This window comes from Mytilus trossulus, chromosome 2 (assembly GCF_036588685.1).
Source record: "Mytilus trossulus isolate FHL-02 chromosome 2, PNRI_Mtr1.1.1.hap1, whole genome shotgun sequence".
Classification (NCBI taxonomy): Eukaryota; Metazoa; Mollusca; class Bivalvia; order Mytilida; family Mytilidae; genus Mytilus; species Mytilus trossulus.
In genome coordinates, this window is record NC_086374.1 from 91,144,835 (window position 1) to 91,162,620 (window position 17,786).

General features: G+C 32.2%; 1 protein-coding gene across 1 annotated transcript in view; it reads right to left on the reverse strand.

The window, feature by feature from the left end:
- The window catches only part of LOC134708338 (nuclear GTPase SLIP-GC-like), a 56,063-nt gene that overhangs the window by 10,234 nt on the left and 28,043 nt on the right, over nt 1-17,786 (reverse strand). Inside the window, exons 11-16 of the mRNA XM_063568792.1 lie at nt 17,055-17,243; nt 16,432-16,586; nt 11,963-12,128; nt 3,826-3,909; nt 2,926-3,084; nt 1,260-1,380 (exon numbers count right to left, since the gene is read on the reverse strand). Of these exons, the coding sequence (XP_063424862.1) occupies nt 1,260-1,380; nt 2,926-3,084; nt 3,826-3,909; nt 11,963-12,128; nt 16,432-16,586; nt 17,055-17,243 (874 nt within the window). The remainder of the gene's footprint in view (nt 1-1,259; nt 1,381-2,925; nt 3,085-3,825; nt 3,910-11,962; nt 12,129-16,431; nt 16,587-17,054; nt 17,244-17,786) is intronic.

Here is a 17,786-nt window from a genome sequence, read left to right on the forward strand (position 1 = left end):
CACTAGCATGAAAATATGCTGCTTCGTTTCATGTGTATTTTAGTCTAGACACCATCTAACTAATTACTGAGTTAACCTCTAAAGTCATCTGATGACCATATACACAATGTGAACATAAATATAGTTATAAATAGATTAAGCAAACTCTTGCTATTGAATTATTCTAGGTATATATAATTTCATATTATAGATGAACTAGAGGCTCTTAAGAGCCTGTGTCGCTCACCTTGGTCTATGTGCATATTAAACAAAAGACACAAATGGATTCATGACAAAATTGTGTTTTGGTGATGGTGATGTGTTTGTAGATCTTACTTTACTGAACATTCTTGCTACTTACAATTATCTCTATCTATAATGAACTTGGCCTATTAGTTACAGAGGTTAATGTATTGTTAAAATTTACAAAAATTTACAAAATTTATGAAAATTGTTAAAAACAGACTGTAAAGGGCAATAACTCCTTAAGGGGTCAACTGACCAATTTGGCCATGTTGACTTATTCATAGATCTTACTTTGCTGAATATTATTGTTGTTTACAGTTTATCTCTTCTTATCTATAATAATATTCAAGATAATAACCAAAAACAGCAAAATTTCCTTTAAAAATTACCAATTCAGGGGCAGCAACCCAACGACTGGTTGTCCAATTTTCTAAAAATTTATGGGCAGATAGATAAACAATTTAACCCCCATGTCAGATTTGCTCTAAATGCTTCAGTTTCAGAGTTATAAGCCAACATTTACATTTTACCCTTATGATCTATTTTTAGCCATGGTGGCCATCTTGATTGGTTGGCCTGGTCACTGGACATATTTTTTAAACCTTTCAGGCCAGGTGAGCTAAGAATAAATATTTATCATCCTTTTTACCTGTATAAGAATGATTTTTTTGTGATTCGAATCAGTCAATCAAATGAATTACCTTTGATTCACTTTCAATGTTGACATTCTTTTCCTTGAAATAACTTTACAAATACAATTCATGTGTTATACATCTCAAGCTAAGGGGTTAAATTGAATTTCACATGAATACAGATTCAATGAGGTCTAATTACTCACTTACAAGTGAATAATTCATAATCAATGTATTTAAGTTTATTTTGAGAAAATTGAACCATACTAGCTGCTAAAAGACAATTATTATATACTATTTGCATTTCATTATTGATTGAACAAACAAAATAATATATTCAATTTTCTATATATCTTGTAGCAAGTGCCCCTTTAAGAATTTTAAAACAACTGAATTACCCACCATCAAATATTGTATTTCGAAGGTCTTGTGTGTCTTTGTGCGTCCACAAAGGTTCAAAGGTCGTCTTTATAGACCTAACCAGTTTGGTACATACACTTAAAATATCTTCTTTTATTACTTTCTGCAATTATAGAAAAAAATTTAATTAGCATTTTTTCTTCAATGCTGAAACTAAGTAACCCACATAGTTTCTACATATATTAGTATGAAATAAGTTTGATTCATTGCATCTTTAACAAAAAAAAATTAAAATATATGATATGTTTTTTCCACTGTAATATCTTTATGAGCAGCAGGTATTATTTAACAGGTAACTGTTTTCATTGCCTGAGTATAGATATCATTTCTCTGCATTGCCATTGGTCAAGAATGATGTAGTCAGAATAGGAAAACTTTTATCTACTGGTATATGGTGCAGCATTTTAATCACAAAAATTGGCTTATCTGCCAAAGGTGGAGATGAGATATCTTTATGCGGGTATAAATATTTGAATAATAGGAAAATATGGTTATGGTAAACAAAGGATAAAGATCATTTTGAGCAATGACATACAAGAAGGAAGTAAAAAGATCCTAATTTATTTTTTTTCGAATTAAGAGGATAACCGATTTCTAGAACTTTTTAAACAAAAGAATACGATGACTTAAGACACCATCCGGTGTAGTAAAAATGTGAAAAGACAAACAAAACTTTTAATGTTCATGTCACAATATTTTTACACAAATCATGACATTAACATATAAACAAATTATTATGGTATTTGTTATTACAAGTTATCAGTTTACAATCAGACAAAACTTTTAAATGAAAAATATCTAATGTCTTCGTACATTTCGTACTTATATGGAAACCTGAACAAGCCAACCTACTATTAAAACCTGCCATTCTTCATAGTCCCGTAGCCGGCTGGTTTATACAGGTTTTACTGTATTACTTTTAAGAATCAGAATATGTCTGACATTTGTCTGAGCGAGGTTAAACACAAAACAAATACTGTAAATTCAGAAATTAATGCGATGTTAAATAAAAAAAAAATAAAAAAAATTGCATTTTTGTCTAAAATGACAAAATCACAATGAAAAATGCACATAATAATTTCTTAATTTTCAGTAATTCACATTAAATTCTGAACTATGTTAAAATGGCAACTCCATATTTGTTGTAACCTTCAGCCATACACAAGCAGGACACTAAATGTCCAGAAAACATAACAGTATTTAAAGCAATTGTCAATTGTATTCCATTAATGTGTTGCTAAAAATATAAATAACCATACCATCAGAGCTTTGTTCTGATAATTAATGTGTTATCAAAGACAAAAATAATCATACCATCAGAGCTTCTAGTTCTGCTAATTAATGTGTTATCAAAGAAATAACCATACCATCAGAGCTTCTAGTTCTGCTAATTAATGTGTTATCAAAGACAAAAATAATCATACCATCAGAGCTTTGTTCTGATAATTAATGTGTTATCAAAGACAAAAATAACCATACCATCAGAGCTTCTAGTTCTGCTAATTAATGTGTTATCAAAGACATAAATAACCATACCATCAGAGCTTCTAGTTCTGATAATTAATGTGTTATCAAAGACATAAATAACCATACCATCAGAGCTTTGTTCTGATAATTAATGTGTTATCAAAGACAAAAATAATCATACCATCAGAGCTTCTAGTTCTGCTACGATCTCTTTTGACACTTCTTTGAACATATCTTTTCTCTGTGTATCTATCCCCTTTTCCAAATTCATCTTCATTCTTTGTATAACACCTTTTCCCTCATCAGCACTGCAATCCTTATAAAGTTGTTTCAATTTTGACTACAAGTAAACAAAAAGCAGGATGACAGGTTGATCTCAAATATGTCTACAAAAATACAGAAAACCAGAGGCTCCAGGAAGCCTAAACTTATGTTTTTGTTAGATAAAACAAAAGATATCTTATTTGAAAAGTCAGTAAATTTGGGTTTTTAAAAGAAATTAGAAGTTGTAAGATGCTTAAATTAATACAATGCAACAAGAATATTTTTGTTGATTGGAAACTGGGTGCCTCATGCTTTTTTTTTTTTTTTTTTTTTTTATCATTTTTGCTATTCAGAGTTTTTGTGTATCCATTATTCCATTCTAGATCCTTGAAATTATCCAAAAATTGTAAAGAGTGTTAAATTGTGATATAGGTTCACTACAACGACTCCTTGAGTTGCTTGAAAATTTCATGTATCGTTTTGTGTAACAATAAAACTGCCTAGCCTTTTTTGCCAATACATTGTATTATGATGGCAATGCATATACAAGATGGAGATGTGGTATAATTGCAAATGATACAATTTTTCATCAGATACCATATGGCATAGTTGTCTGCTATGGGTACACTAAAAATCATTTAAAACAGATTATGAAATAGTTTTATAACACTGTTAGAAACATAAGATATTAATGTTCTAATGAAATTTAATATTGGTTTATAAAATTGTGGATTAAAACAAAAGAAAGTAATAATCACAGTGTACTACTGAAGGAAGGGGGTCACTAAGGAATCCATAACAAATTAAGTAATTCTACCTGAATTTTTGGTGAAGACAATCTATGAATCTGTCTCTGACTGCTGTCCACAAAGTCTTTGAGCTCATCAATTCTATTATGTAACTAGAAGTAAAAATTATCATATTTTTATTTAAAAAAATCAGAGATATTCTGACGATAAAAAAGGTTCTACTTAACAAAAGAAAATTCTATCTGATTATTAAAACTTGTTGATTAAACTAGCAGGTCAATACTTGTGGTAGTGGATATCAGTCCCAAAGGTACTAAAGGCCTAAAAACAATAATTTCAACACCATCATGAAAACTTTACCCAGATAGTTTTGGCCTATCTTTTGATGCTTACAATATTTTTATATATTTTGGCTTTAGAAACTTTGGGTTATGAGAATACTTGATGAAGGTTATTCTAGAAAACCAATTTATGTCAGTGTTGTGATGAATATATCATTTGAATTTTACATTCAATTTGTAACACAAGAGGCATATGTATGTAACACTTCCAAACGTGTCCTTCCCACCAAACGTGTCCGATTCCCCCAAACGCGTCTTTTCTCCCTAAACTTGTCCGAAATGTACAATAATCCCCAAACGTGTCCGATAAACGTTATTCGCCAAAACGTGTCCAATATTTAACGCCAGGACGTCTCATGTCTTTTAGCGATAATACATGTATCTCTTAAAGGGAAATCACACTATTGTTTATACGCATTGCTCTCGGCGCCGCCATAGTGTCGTAACTGTATTATGACGTCGCCGTTTTCGATTCCGCCGTAAATATTGCTAATTTATGAAAAAGCGAAAGCTCGAAGGCATGGTCCACTAAACTTTCCGCAGGAGAAATGATAATGGACATATCATATTTTTTACAACTGATATGTTGTACTAGCGAGTTTCTAGATTGAATTGGGGTTTACCTGCGGAATACAAAAAAATGGGCAAATACTGCAGAATAAAAGACAAAAAAAAAAGTTTGAATGATGAGGTGCTAAAATATCAAGAATACAAATATTGGAAACACGAAATCAACATTAATAAATGAATGACCCACTATCGAGACCAATATGATTAAAAGATCTATGCAATACAAAACACATAATCATCATGCATAATCAACACTAAGAACTTTGGAATTGCATAGCATATTCAATGTAACTTATATTTAGTACCCTCTTCGACCATTTTCTCGATAACGAAGTCGGTGACATATATAATTTTTTTTTTTAATTTTCTGATGTTTATGTTCAATATCTAATTGAATTGTAAATTTCCAAAAATATTATGGACTCATCTTGATCTTAAGTGCAAAAATGAAAATGCTACTCAAAAATAGACGAAAGCGGTCATGAAATGGCACAACTTTGGCAGCGTATTGCTGCGATGCGGTATGTAGGGTTCAGCGTATATTTTCGGGGGGGGGGGGGGGGGGGGGGGGGGGGGGGGAGGGGAACATATAGAGTACCAGCATGTTTGCGTATATCAAACGGAATTTCAACTTACAGTTTTCTCATATCACATGCATGCAACGTCATAACTATTATAGTCTTCTATACTACATGTATAAATAATTCATCAATCATCTCATTTCATATAAGTATTTATCCGGCTCAGCCTGTCGGGTTTTTTATAAAGCAGAGTCGAATTCATATGTTCTAGTTTTGAATATGCATTAAACTTGCCACTGGACGTAAATGTGTGAAGTCCTATTTGAAATCGTTATTTATTTCACATGTGGCGACAAAAATGATCTAAGTGTCGTCCATCTTTCGCAAATGTTCCTTTGATATCTAACGCCTCTGTACCCTGAACAGTTGGGACAAGTTTGGATACAATATTAAAGCTTCATACGGTCTAAATTTGGATTGTGATACAATTTTTGACATAATATAGGTTTCTGACACAAAATAAATGTTGGTAAAGGTATTAAAAATCTATTGTGCAATACTGTGCAATTGGAGATTTCTTATCGAGATATTTCAAAAAAATTGCAAAACTAGAGGCTCTAAAGAGCCTGTGTCGCTCACCTTGGTTTATGTGAATATTAAACAAAGGAAGCAGATTGAAAATTGACTACAAAGGTCAATAACTCCTACAGGGGTCAATTGACCATTTCGTTCATGTTGACTTATTTGTAGATCTTACTTTGCTGAACATTATTGCTGTTTACAGTTTACCTATATCTATAATAATATTCAATATAAAACAGCAAAATTTCCTTAAAATTACCAATTCAGGGACCGCAACCCAAAAACAGGTTGTCCAATTCATCTGAAAATTTCAGGGCAGATAGATCTTGACCTGATTAACAATTTTACTTCATGTCAGATTTTCTCTAAATTATTTGGTTTTTGAGTTATAAGCCAAAAACTGCATTTTACCCCTATGTTCTATTTTTAGCCGTGGCGGCCATCTTGGTTTGATGGCCAGGTCACCGGACACATTTTTTAAACAAGAAACCCCAAAGATGATTGTGGCCAAGTTTGGATCAATTTGGCACAGCAGTTTCAGAGAAGAAGATTTTAGTAAAAGATATATAAAATTTACGAAAAATGGTTAAAAATTGACTTTAAAGGGCAATAACTCCTAAAGAGGTCAACTGACCATTTTGGTCATGTTGACTTATTTGTAAATCTGACCTTGCTGAACATTATTGCTGTTTACAGTTTACCTATATCTATAATAATATTCAATATAATAACCAAAAACAGCAAAATTTCCTTAAAATTACCAATTCAGGGGCCGCAACCCAAAAACAGGTTGTCCAATTCATCTGAAAATTTCAGGGTAGATAGATCTTCACCTGATTAACAATTTTACCCAATGTCAGATTTGCTCTAAATGCTTTGGTTTTTGAGTTATAAGCCAAAAACTGCATTTTACCCCTATGTTCTATTTATAGCCATGGCGGTCATCTCAGTTAGTTGGCGGGGTCACCGGACACAATTTTTAAACTAGATACCCCAATGATGATTGTGGCCAAGTTTCAAATAATTTGGCCCAGCAGTTTCAGAGGAGAAGATTTTTCTAAAAGATTACTAAGATTTACGTAAAATGGTTAAAAATTGACTATAAAGGGCAATAACTCCTAAAGTGGTCAACTGATCATTTTGGTCTTGTTGACTTATTTGTAGATCTTACTTTGCTGAACATTATTGCTTTTTACAGTTTATCTCTATCTGAAATAATATTCAAGATAATAACCAAAAACAACAAAATTTCCTTAAAATTACCAATTCAGGGGCAGCAACCTAACAACGGAATGTCAGATTCATCTGAAAATTTCAGGGCAGATAGATCTTAACCTGATTAACAATATTACCCGTGTCAGATTTGCCCTAAATGCTTTGGTTTTTGAGTTATAAGCCAAAAACTGCATTTTACCCCTATGTTCTATTTATAGCCATGGCGGCCATCTTGGTTAGTTGGCGGGGTCACCGGACACAATTTTTAAACTAGATACCCCAATGATGATTGTGGCCAAGTTTGGTTAAATTTGGCCCAGTAGTTTCAGAGGAGAAGATTTTTGTAAAAGTTAACGCAGGACGACGACGGACGACGACGCCGGACGCCGGACGCCAAGTGATGAGAAAAGCTCACTTGGCCCTTCGGGCCAGGTGAACTAAAAAATTAAAATGAAACGCCACCCCCTCCCCTTTTGGAGTAATTACCACCTAAAACAATCCCAGCCTTCCCTCTGTGGTATGGAATCTTGTAGTAGAATTTTAGATAGATCAATAACACAAGTTATTGTAAAATTATTAATAGTAATTTTAGTAAAATGCTTGTTTGTGGCCCCTAATTCCTGAACGTTTTGAACAATTACATGTACCCCTTAGATCAATTTCAGCCTTTCATTTGTGATATGGAACCTTGTGGTACAATTTCAGAAAGATTCATTGCTTCTTAATGTCATATTAGAAATATAAGAAAATCAAAAGGGTATTTACATCAACAGATATAAACAATTTATCAAAGCGTTTTTGAGTTAATATCCGACATGTTGACGATGAACGGACAGACTGATGTTTACCATTTATGTCCCGTGACCGGGTGTATAATAATTCAACACGTACTATACATTTGGCTTTACCAATCTCCATCAAGAGAAATATTTAACACCCACACACACACACACATGTCTTTATGTAGAGATATACACATATCTCACAGAGTACTGCTAAACTGTAACAAACACATTAATGGTCTGCCTGGTGAAAGAATAGTCTGCTCATATAGACAAATGTTTAGTGCTGATGTTCATGTAATATTTGCCACGAAAAGTTTTGCAAAAATCAAGAAAACAATGGTAAAAAAATTAATAAATACATGTAGTAATAAAAGTTCAGATGTAGGTTCGAGTTTGGATACCTCAATGTGATCACTGTCGACAGTGATAAAGGTATATTGTCGGAGACCGTGACTGAAAAAGACATCCAGTTTTTTCACTCTTTATTCTTTGGTTCTTTAAACAAAAATAACCAACATGATATATCAGAGAGTGCTTAAATATTGGCACACACATTCAATTAATTATTTTCAAATTAACTATCATTAATGAGGGGTTGGGGGCAGAGGGGTCCTGATCCCGAAATCCCGATCTTAAAAACATGAAATCCCGAGGTCCAGAATAAAAAAAAAAACTCCTGACAACCCGAACATCAAAAGAGAAATCCCGAATCCCGAGCTTAAAAACACTTCATCCTGACGTCCCGAAAAAGGTCATGCCCCCTCATTAATCAGTATTGGCAAAAATAGGTGCATTTACCACTGTGACATTGAAAGATAAATGTGATAAAAGAATATACATTCAAACAAAAAGAGGTGCACCAACAGAAAAAAGAAACCACATTCTTACTCTTAATTTCATCAGATCTCAAAATTTAAACTCTCAACAAAATTTCTACTCTATCTAACAGTATAACACAAGAAGTTTCTAAGTGTAACTCGAGCTTAAACTAGAAATCTTACTGGAATAAATATTCGAAATCAAAATAAAACTGAAACTCGAACTTAATTTGTGTCGATTATGGAGCGTTGTGTAATAACAGAAATGTTAGCCAATTTTAAATTTCTTGCGAAAACGGTGTCATTGAGAGCTGGGTTTATTCTAAAGTGCCGAGTTTGTGGCTATTTAAACACGGCAATTCGGGTTTTATCTTCCCCGCAGTGCAATGGACAAGTTAGTGAATTTATTTTGTTTGTAGTCTAAACGGAACATGTTACTTTTCAGCCCAGATACCCTCAATCTTCCGAAGTAGAAGATTCTAAATCTGCAAGCCGTAAATTAATTCTTTAATACAGCATGAGGCACACATTAGTTTTTCCTGTACAACAAAATGCAGTTAAAAATTTTAGATGACTCCAACTTTGACACTTACTTTTTAATAAACTTTTACTGTATGTTTAATAATGAATAATCAAAATACCTTAAAAAAATATTAAAGTTTTAACCCAATAGTTCCAAGCATTGCAAGAAATGCTGCTATGCCAGCAACGTCGTTCCATAACGTAACGTTAGGAGAAAAAGTTATAATTCCCGCCAAAAATTAATAATAAGATTATTTCCACTGTAGCGGATTTAAATTATCGGTGACCCCCCTTTTTTATTAATGCTTTTAAAATCTCACCTGAAGCTGCAACTAATGCAGAAGTTTGAAGGCAATTAAAAATGGCGGGAAATGTAAAAAGGCCTAAAAAATAAGGAAAGTGAGAAAAATAAATGTGTATAAGATTAAAGTTAGAATTGACAGTTTTAGTTAAACCAGTTAAACATCGGTTTTCAATAATTTTGCCTTCTTTTAGCATTTTTGAGCACTATTTTTATATTACAGTATAACGCAATTCTTTACTTTTTGATGACGTCATATCTCGAAAACAACATCGGTGACCCCAATTCTTTTTTCGCCTAAAATATTGAAATAAGTATGATCTGTCTAAATGCGAAATTTCAATGAATTATTATAAGTAGTTTAAATAGTGTGATTTCCCTTTAAATAAAATCACTGATAACGTGTTACGGCAATCTTATGATGGAAACACAGGTGACAAAGTTTTCATTTATTAGCTTTACCTAAGTAAATTAACTGTAGGTTTTTAATGAATATCATAATTCAAAATTTAATCTGTAATTGTTTAAAAGTATTTCAAACTCATTTAGAGCGAACCTGCACTTAATTATAGAGTTGAATTAATCGGTGACTTTTGTAAATTATTTTGTACTTATAAACTCCAATGATGCTTTTATATTTATCCGAACTAAGGACACACAATCTAGAGTACTCTATGCATATTTAGAGCGAAATAGTTTTACATTTGCTGTATAAATTAACTTTAGACTGTTGATAGCGTATTTTCAGTTGCAAGTATTTCATGCATATTTAGAGAACATACATGTTTTAATGATTTTACTTTTCTATACTGTTTGAATTATCTTTAAACTGATGATTGCGTATTGTCCAGTTGCAAGTATTTCATGCATATTTAGAGAGAAAATAGGTTACAAGTTTTTATTTTTGTACTGTATACATTTATTTTAGACTGTTGATCGTCCAGTTGCCAGTGTTTCACAATATTTAGAGAGAACATAAAAATTTTAATGTGCAGAGAAAGGGACATATTCATCCGTCAACTGTATAGTTTATCTAAACATGTTGCTTACAATTTACATACAACATAGCCAAAATGACGCCCACACTTTTACCCAGTTTTTTTTGGCCGGTTTAAAAAAGTACCTTATCTATATCTTTAATGAAATGGTAAAATTAGTATACGTAAATGGAATAGCAATAACCAAATAACGCTTGATATGGACAAGTTTTGGGGAATGGACACGTTTGGGGGATTGTTGAGAAATGGACACTTTTGGGCGTTATACAAATCACACACTTTGGCGATGTTTTTAACTAGACATGTTTTGCAGTTCAGTGACGTCAATGTGGACACGTTTGGGGGGAAGGACACGTTTCTGAGTGTCACATATATACAAAAATCTATTGTCCACAAGATACTTTGCAATGCTCCCCTTAATGCATGACATAAAATCGGAGACAGAACTATAATTTGACATACAGTTTAATGCATTTCAATCATACTGAACATGTGAGTTTCTTTCCAAGTTCATGTGATCACAATTTCTTAACCGAAATCATTAACCTAAAAATTTGTAAGGGTTCCACGGAACCCAGTGTCTCGCCTACTTTTGCTGTAAATCGCAGGCTCAACAAAAATCAGGAAAAAAATCAATAAAAATATTCCTCTTGATACTATCTTGATTGTAAGAAGCTTCTCTCCAAGTTTTGTAAAAATCTAGGATAGTTAATGAATCTTATAAATGTTTTGAAAACTTTAACTGCAGACTGTATGTAATGTTAATTGGAAGAAAATTTAAGTCCATTCAAAAGTAAAATACAGAAAAAATGGAGTTATTTTTTTACAAAATTTACTTCTGGATAACCACAGAGTGAATGTAATGTTTCCCCACAGAAAAACTAAGTCCATTTAAAAGTAAAATGTGGAAAAAATGGAATTTAATTTTGACAAAATTTACTTCTGGATACTATCTTATGATCATGAACAAGCTTCTGTCCAAGTTTGGTACAAACCCAGGATAGTTTAAGAAAGTTATTAAAATTTTAAAAACTTTAACCACAGAGTGAATGTAATGTTTCCCTGCAGAAAAACTAAGTCCATTTAAATGTAAAATAGGAAAAAATGGAATTTTATTTTTACAAAATTTACTGCTGGATACAATCTTATGATCATAAACAAGCTTCTGTCCAAGTTTGGTAGAAATCCAGTATAGTTTAATAAAGTTATTAAAATTTCAAAAACTTTAACCACAGAGTGAATATTTGTGGACGCCGCCGCCGCCGACGACGGAATGTAGGATCGCTTAGTCTCGCTTTTTTGACAAAAGTCGAAGGCTCAACAAAAATGTACTCTTTTCACAATATCACATTTCAATGTGTAGTGATCATTAAATTTGGGAATTAAAAAATATCAGCACCTAATGGTAGAAAGAAAACCTCAAAAAGACTATTATCATTAAAACTACTATTATCATAAAAACTTTTAACTTAAATATGGGACAATCAGAAAAACCCTATGCCCCTAGGGGCCTTTGCTATTATATTTTTTCCTGTATAAATTGAAACAGTACCTTTTGCCAAGCATTGACATTAATTCTTTCCTTCAACCTTTCAAGCTGTGGTGGTGGTATACAAGCTTTCATTTTGTCAGACAGAGACAGTTTGCTTATATAAACTCTTATGGTTTTATCCAGAATGATATCATTATAATTATGTAGTATCTTCCATAAATCTTTACTGAAATTAGAAAAAAAATATCATTCAATAAAAAACCTTTTGAATTCATCATTTATACCAGTTTTCAGGCATGAAAATAATTGTATTTCAATTTGTGGATTTTATTTTAAATTATCATTAATTTAGTTCTATTTTATTAAAAAGCTTATAATAATCTATAATGGAGCCTCTGTCTCTTTTCTTTGATCTCTGAACTACCGACAAGCAGATTTATATACTATTTTACATGAACGTTTATATTGCATAAACTTGCTCAATATATATTGCTCCAGTCTGATTTAAATAAATTTCACCATGATCAAAACTTGACATGTAATGTAGTGGGACCACTTTTTGGCCCCAATATATAGCAGTTTTACAAAATTTATAAAATTTAAACTTTTATTTATTTATTTGAAGGTAGAATGCTGCTGCTACATAAATATAAGCTGTATTTGACAATACAATGCCCTTATGTCGGTTACTAACATCATTAAGTCTTGCTAAATTACTGAAATCTTCACAATTGTTGCATTTTAGTTAAATTTTAGATGGTTTCTGTCTTAAATGAAAGTGGCCACATTCGTGTTCATTTTTAATATTGAAAAGTAAGTTGTATTTGTTGATAAAACATAACATATATAAAGGTTGAGGATGAACACAGATGCGGCAACTTTCATTTCTGACAAAAACCATCTGAAAGGTGACATTTTTTGGCATATTTGATAGATTTTCAGCTTGAATCGGAGCATTTTTAATGACTAAATCAGTTCAAATCTTTCCAATCAACTAATTGAATCAACTGAAATAGACAGTAAGTGTTTAAAAAGTGTTCAAAATCTTTCCTAAAATCAATCTGCTCCTTTGACGAGGTCATATAAAAGCCAATCAAAATGATTGTCAGATTTAGGTTTAAATTGAAAGTTTGTTTTTTAAACTGAAGACGAAGTTGAAGTGATTGTTTTCAAGCATGTATTCAAGTTGAAGTGAATGTTTTCAAGCATGTATTCAAGTTGAAGTCAATGTTTTGAAGCATAAAATTGAGAATGGAAATGGGGAATTTGTCAAAGAGACAAAAAACCGACCAAATAAAAAACAGCAGAAGGTCACCAACAGGTCTTCAATGTAGCAAGAAATTCCCGCACCCGGAGGCGTCCTTCAGCTGGCCCCTAAACAAATATATACTAGTTCAGTGATAATGAACGCCATACTAATTTTCAAATTGTACACAAGAAACTAAAATTAAAATAATACCAGACTAACAAAGGCCAGAGGCTCCTGACTTGGGACAGGCGCAAAAATGCGGCAGGGTTAATTATGTTTGTGAGATCTCAACCCACCCCCTATACGTCTAACCAATGTAGAAAAATTAAACGTATATCAATACGCACATTAAATTCAGTTCAAGGGAAGTCTGAGTCTGATGTCAGAAGATGCAACCAAAGAAAATAAACAAAATGACAATAATACATAAATAACAACAGACTACTAGCATTTAACTGACATGCCAGTTCCAGACTTCAATTAAACTGACTGAAAGATTATGATTTCATCATATGACCATCAGGCACAATCCTTCCCTTTAGGGGTTTAGTATCATACCATCATAACATATATGAGAAGCACATAACCCGTGTCATGCCAACAACTGTTTTTAGAATAAATGTGTTTAGTTCCGATGCAAAGACCTTATCAGTGACTCAATATTAACGCCAAAATATGCAATCTTTAATGTGTCACCAAGGTTCGCTCGAGAGCACTGTTAGATAAGGGGGAGCTAACTCGTTTGTGCTGGAACCAAGGGACAGGGGGTCAGTCTATCGCTAGACTTAATGTTCTGATAGGCATAGCTAAAACGCAAGGAAGGTTTTCATAATTTAATTACTGTAACAATTTAAACGAATGATGATAACAAATCAATTAGGAAACAATTCCAAATAATAATCTAATTAAAGTACAAAGAATCAAAACTAAATATCAAATCCAAAGTAAAGTTATTTCTCCTTAAAATGTAAGATATAAGCTAAATGCCAAAATTACTAAATCATAAAATGTACTTAATCTCAATTTCAAAATATAAAAGTCTCAAAATAAAAGTTTCTCAAAAGTATTTTCTAATTTTAAAATTCATGAGTCAGAGATAAATTTAGTCTCACACTACACAGTCAACTGGTAGACTGGTAGACAGTCTTATAGGGCCAGTATAATGACATGAGTAGTGTGAGGTTACGCTTCCCAAACACTGACTTAGATCTTAAAAATTATCAAAAATAAAAGGTGAGTCAAAAATACATTTTTGTCTAAACACTACAAAGTCAACTGGGAGACTGATCGACAGTCCTACAGACCCAGTATAATAGACTTTAGCAGTGCAAGGTTAGGTTTCCGAAATTTGACTGATTTTCCTAAATTTTACAACGCTATTTATATTAAAACCAAATATAAATCAATATGACTCGACATGTAAATATTACTCTCATTAACAAAAAATAGACATTAATTAACAAAGCCTAATCCTATAATGTTTTGATAAAACTTTGATAAAAAACATAAACTTTCCAAGTGACATATGCTAATTACAATTAGTCTTTCAAAATTAAGTGCTTTGAGCAAACTGTGACATTCCGAGTACTAATGCCACAGCATAGGTAAAATTAATAATACAGATTAATTAAAACTTTTACAAAATACTAACATTTAATTTCCTTTCATAAAATAAAACATATTTTTATCCAAAATAACACTAACACAAATTTAAGCCAAATAACACACCATGACAAATGACTTGACAACAGTATCATAATTATATCCCTTCTTAATAAGTCTATTCAAAGGTTTTGTAAGTTTCTGAGGTGAATACTGACACCTTTATGCTTTATAAAGAATATTTTCATAAAAAATTGGATGTGAAATACCTGAACGTATAAAAAGTCTGCATTTTGAGCTATATTTACGCATGATGTCTTTATACCGATGATAAAATTTAGTAAATGTTTTGACTAGTTTGTGATATCAAAAACCCTGGTGTAATAATTTTTCAGTAATACATAAATTTCTCTCGTTAAAATCTAAAACATTGTTACATACACGAGCGAATCGTACAAGTTGAGATATATAAACACCGTAACATGGTGACAAGGGAACGTCACCATCTAAAAACGGATAATTAACAATAGGAAATGAAAAATCATCCCTTTTATCATAAATTTTAGTATTCAGCTTTCTGTTAGTGATATAGATATCAAGATCGAGGAAAGGGCAGTGGTCATTGTTAGTATTAGCTTTATTTAAAGTAAGTTCAACAGGATAAATTTCATTAATATACATACTGAAGTTGTCATTATTGAGAGCCAAAATATCATCCATATATCTAAAAGTATTATTAAATTTGTTTATCAGATGTTGTTTCGATGGGTCTTTGCTTATTTTTGTCATAAATTGTAACTCATACCAATTCAAAAACAGGTCTGCAATAAGTGGTGCACAATTAGTCCCCATTGGAATTCAGATAATCTGACGATATACGGAATCCCCAAAGCGAACAAAAATGTTATCTAGTAAAAATTCAAGGGCATATATAGTATCATGTATTCAAGTTGAAGTAAATGTTTTCAAACATGTATTCAAGTTGCAGTGAATTTTTTTAAGCATGTATTCAAGTTGAAGTGAATGTTTTCAAGCATGTATAAAAGTTAAGTAAATGTTTCAAGGATTTATTCAAGTTGAAGAAAATGTTTCAAGCATGTATTCAAGTTGAAGCAAATGTTTTCAAGCATGTATTCAAGTTGAAGTGAATATTTTCAAGCATGTATTTAAGTTGAAGTGAATGTTTTCAAGCATGTTATTGTTTAATTTCTTTGGTTACATCTCCTGACATCAGACTCTGACTTCTTTTGAACTGAATCATAATGTGCGTATCGTTATGCTTTTACTTTTCTACATTGGCTAGAGGTATAGGGGGAGGGTTGAGATTTCATAAACATGTTTAACCGGCCGCATTTTTGCGCCTGTCCCAAGTCAGGAGCTTTGGTCTTTGTTAGTCTTGTATTATTCTTAATTTTAGTTTCTTGTGTACAATTTGGGGTTTAGTACGGCGTTCATTATCACTGAACTAGTATATATATTTGTTTATGGCCAGCTGAGGGACTCCTCGGGGTTCAGGAATTTCTCGCTGCATTAGAGACCTGTTGTTGACCTTCTGCTGTTGTCTGTTCTGTGGTCGGGTTTTTGTCTCTTTGACACATTCTCCAAATCCATTCTCAATTTTACTGTAGGAAGGATGAGTACAACTTTTAAGAACTTTGAAGACAATTATGAAACTTACTTAAAAAAATCTGTCCACCTAACCAGAATACTTATGATCAATGGAGAGACTAATTGGTAGTTAAAATCGATTTCTCCGACTCCAACAGATCTTGATTTATAAACACCATATCTGTTGACTGCAGCCTTGTATGATTGCCATTTGTACAATTCATCCTGAAATATAATGTATTTAATTACTTGTCAAAACTGGTTTGTTAAATTAATTCAAATTAAATCAAACTTTACATTTTTTATATATCTCGTAGCTAATGCCCCTTTAAATACATCACCATTCTAGTCCAATTATAGGAACTTGATGTTACAGTAACAGATAACTTTGTACAATAAATACAAGTGAACCCAGTGAAATTAAACTGACTTTTAGAATAATTAAATGCACACAGGAGGTTCAGCAGACTCACAATTTTAATGCTTCAACATTGGAAAAGTTTTTTGTGCTAATGTAAGGTACATGAATCATTAATCTATAATCAGGGGCGGATCCAGCCATTTTAAAAGGGGGGGGGTTCCAATTAAATGTCCCCATTCAAATGCATTGATCGTCCAAATAAAAGGGGAGTTTCCAACCACTGGAACCCCCCCTCTAGATCCGCGCCTGATAATTGAGTGTAAATATCTTACCCAACTTTTACACACTGCCACAGCTGTTTCCTCGGCACTTTTAACACCCTTTGCCAGATTGTTCTCAGTCTTTGATATCTCTTTTCTTAACTCATATAGGAGTTTTACTGAGGTGTTCTGTAGTTCCTGTTGCAATTCTTCACAAACTTTTTCAACTTCAGATTTCACAATTTCAGAGTCGTCTTTGAACTGAAAAAATAAATAAATTTGAAATTAGAAAATTAAGAGGGTGCACACTCACATAACCCACAACTGCCACAAGCCAACATTGTCACTGGGCAAAGAAAATTTCACCAGATTGCTCAAACTCTAATAATTCCTACAAAAGTCAACTGATAAAATTTCTTGTGGTAAGGCCACACCAATTTAATTTCTTGTTCTACGGATTTTTGGACTCCAAAAATTGGGGCGAGCGAGCAATTTGAAAATTTTAATAAAAAAATATTTAATTTGCAAATTTTTGAGGCGAAGCTTAAAAAGTAAAGGCGAGCGATTATAATTTTTTTTTGTAAACATAAAATAGTAGGTTTTGACTATATTAAAACTGGATTTATCACTTGTACCTTGACATTTCTTTAATTTATGAAGTATTTTTTCCCTGTTCGACAAGAAATAATTGAATAATTAAATCTGGTCTATGTATGTGTGACTGACAATGAGACAATTCTCCATCCAAGTCATAATCAGGTTCAGAACAACCCCTTAATGTTATGAATATCCCTTTTATGAGGG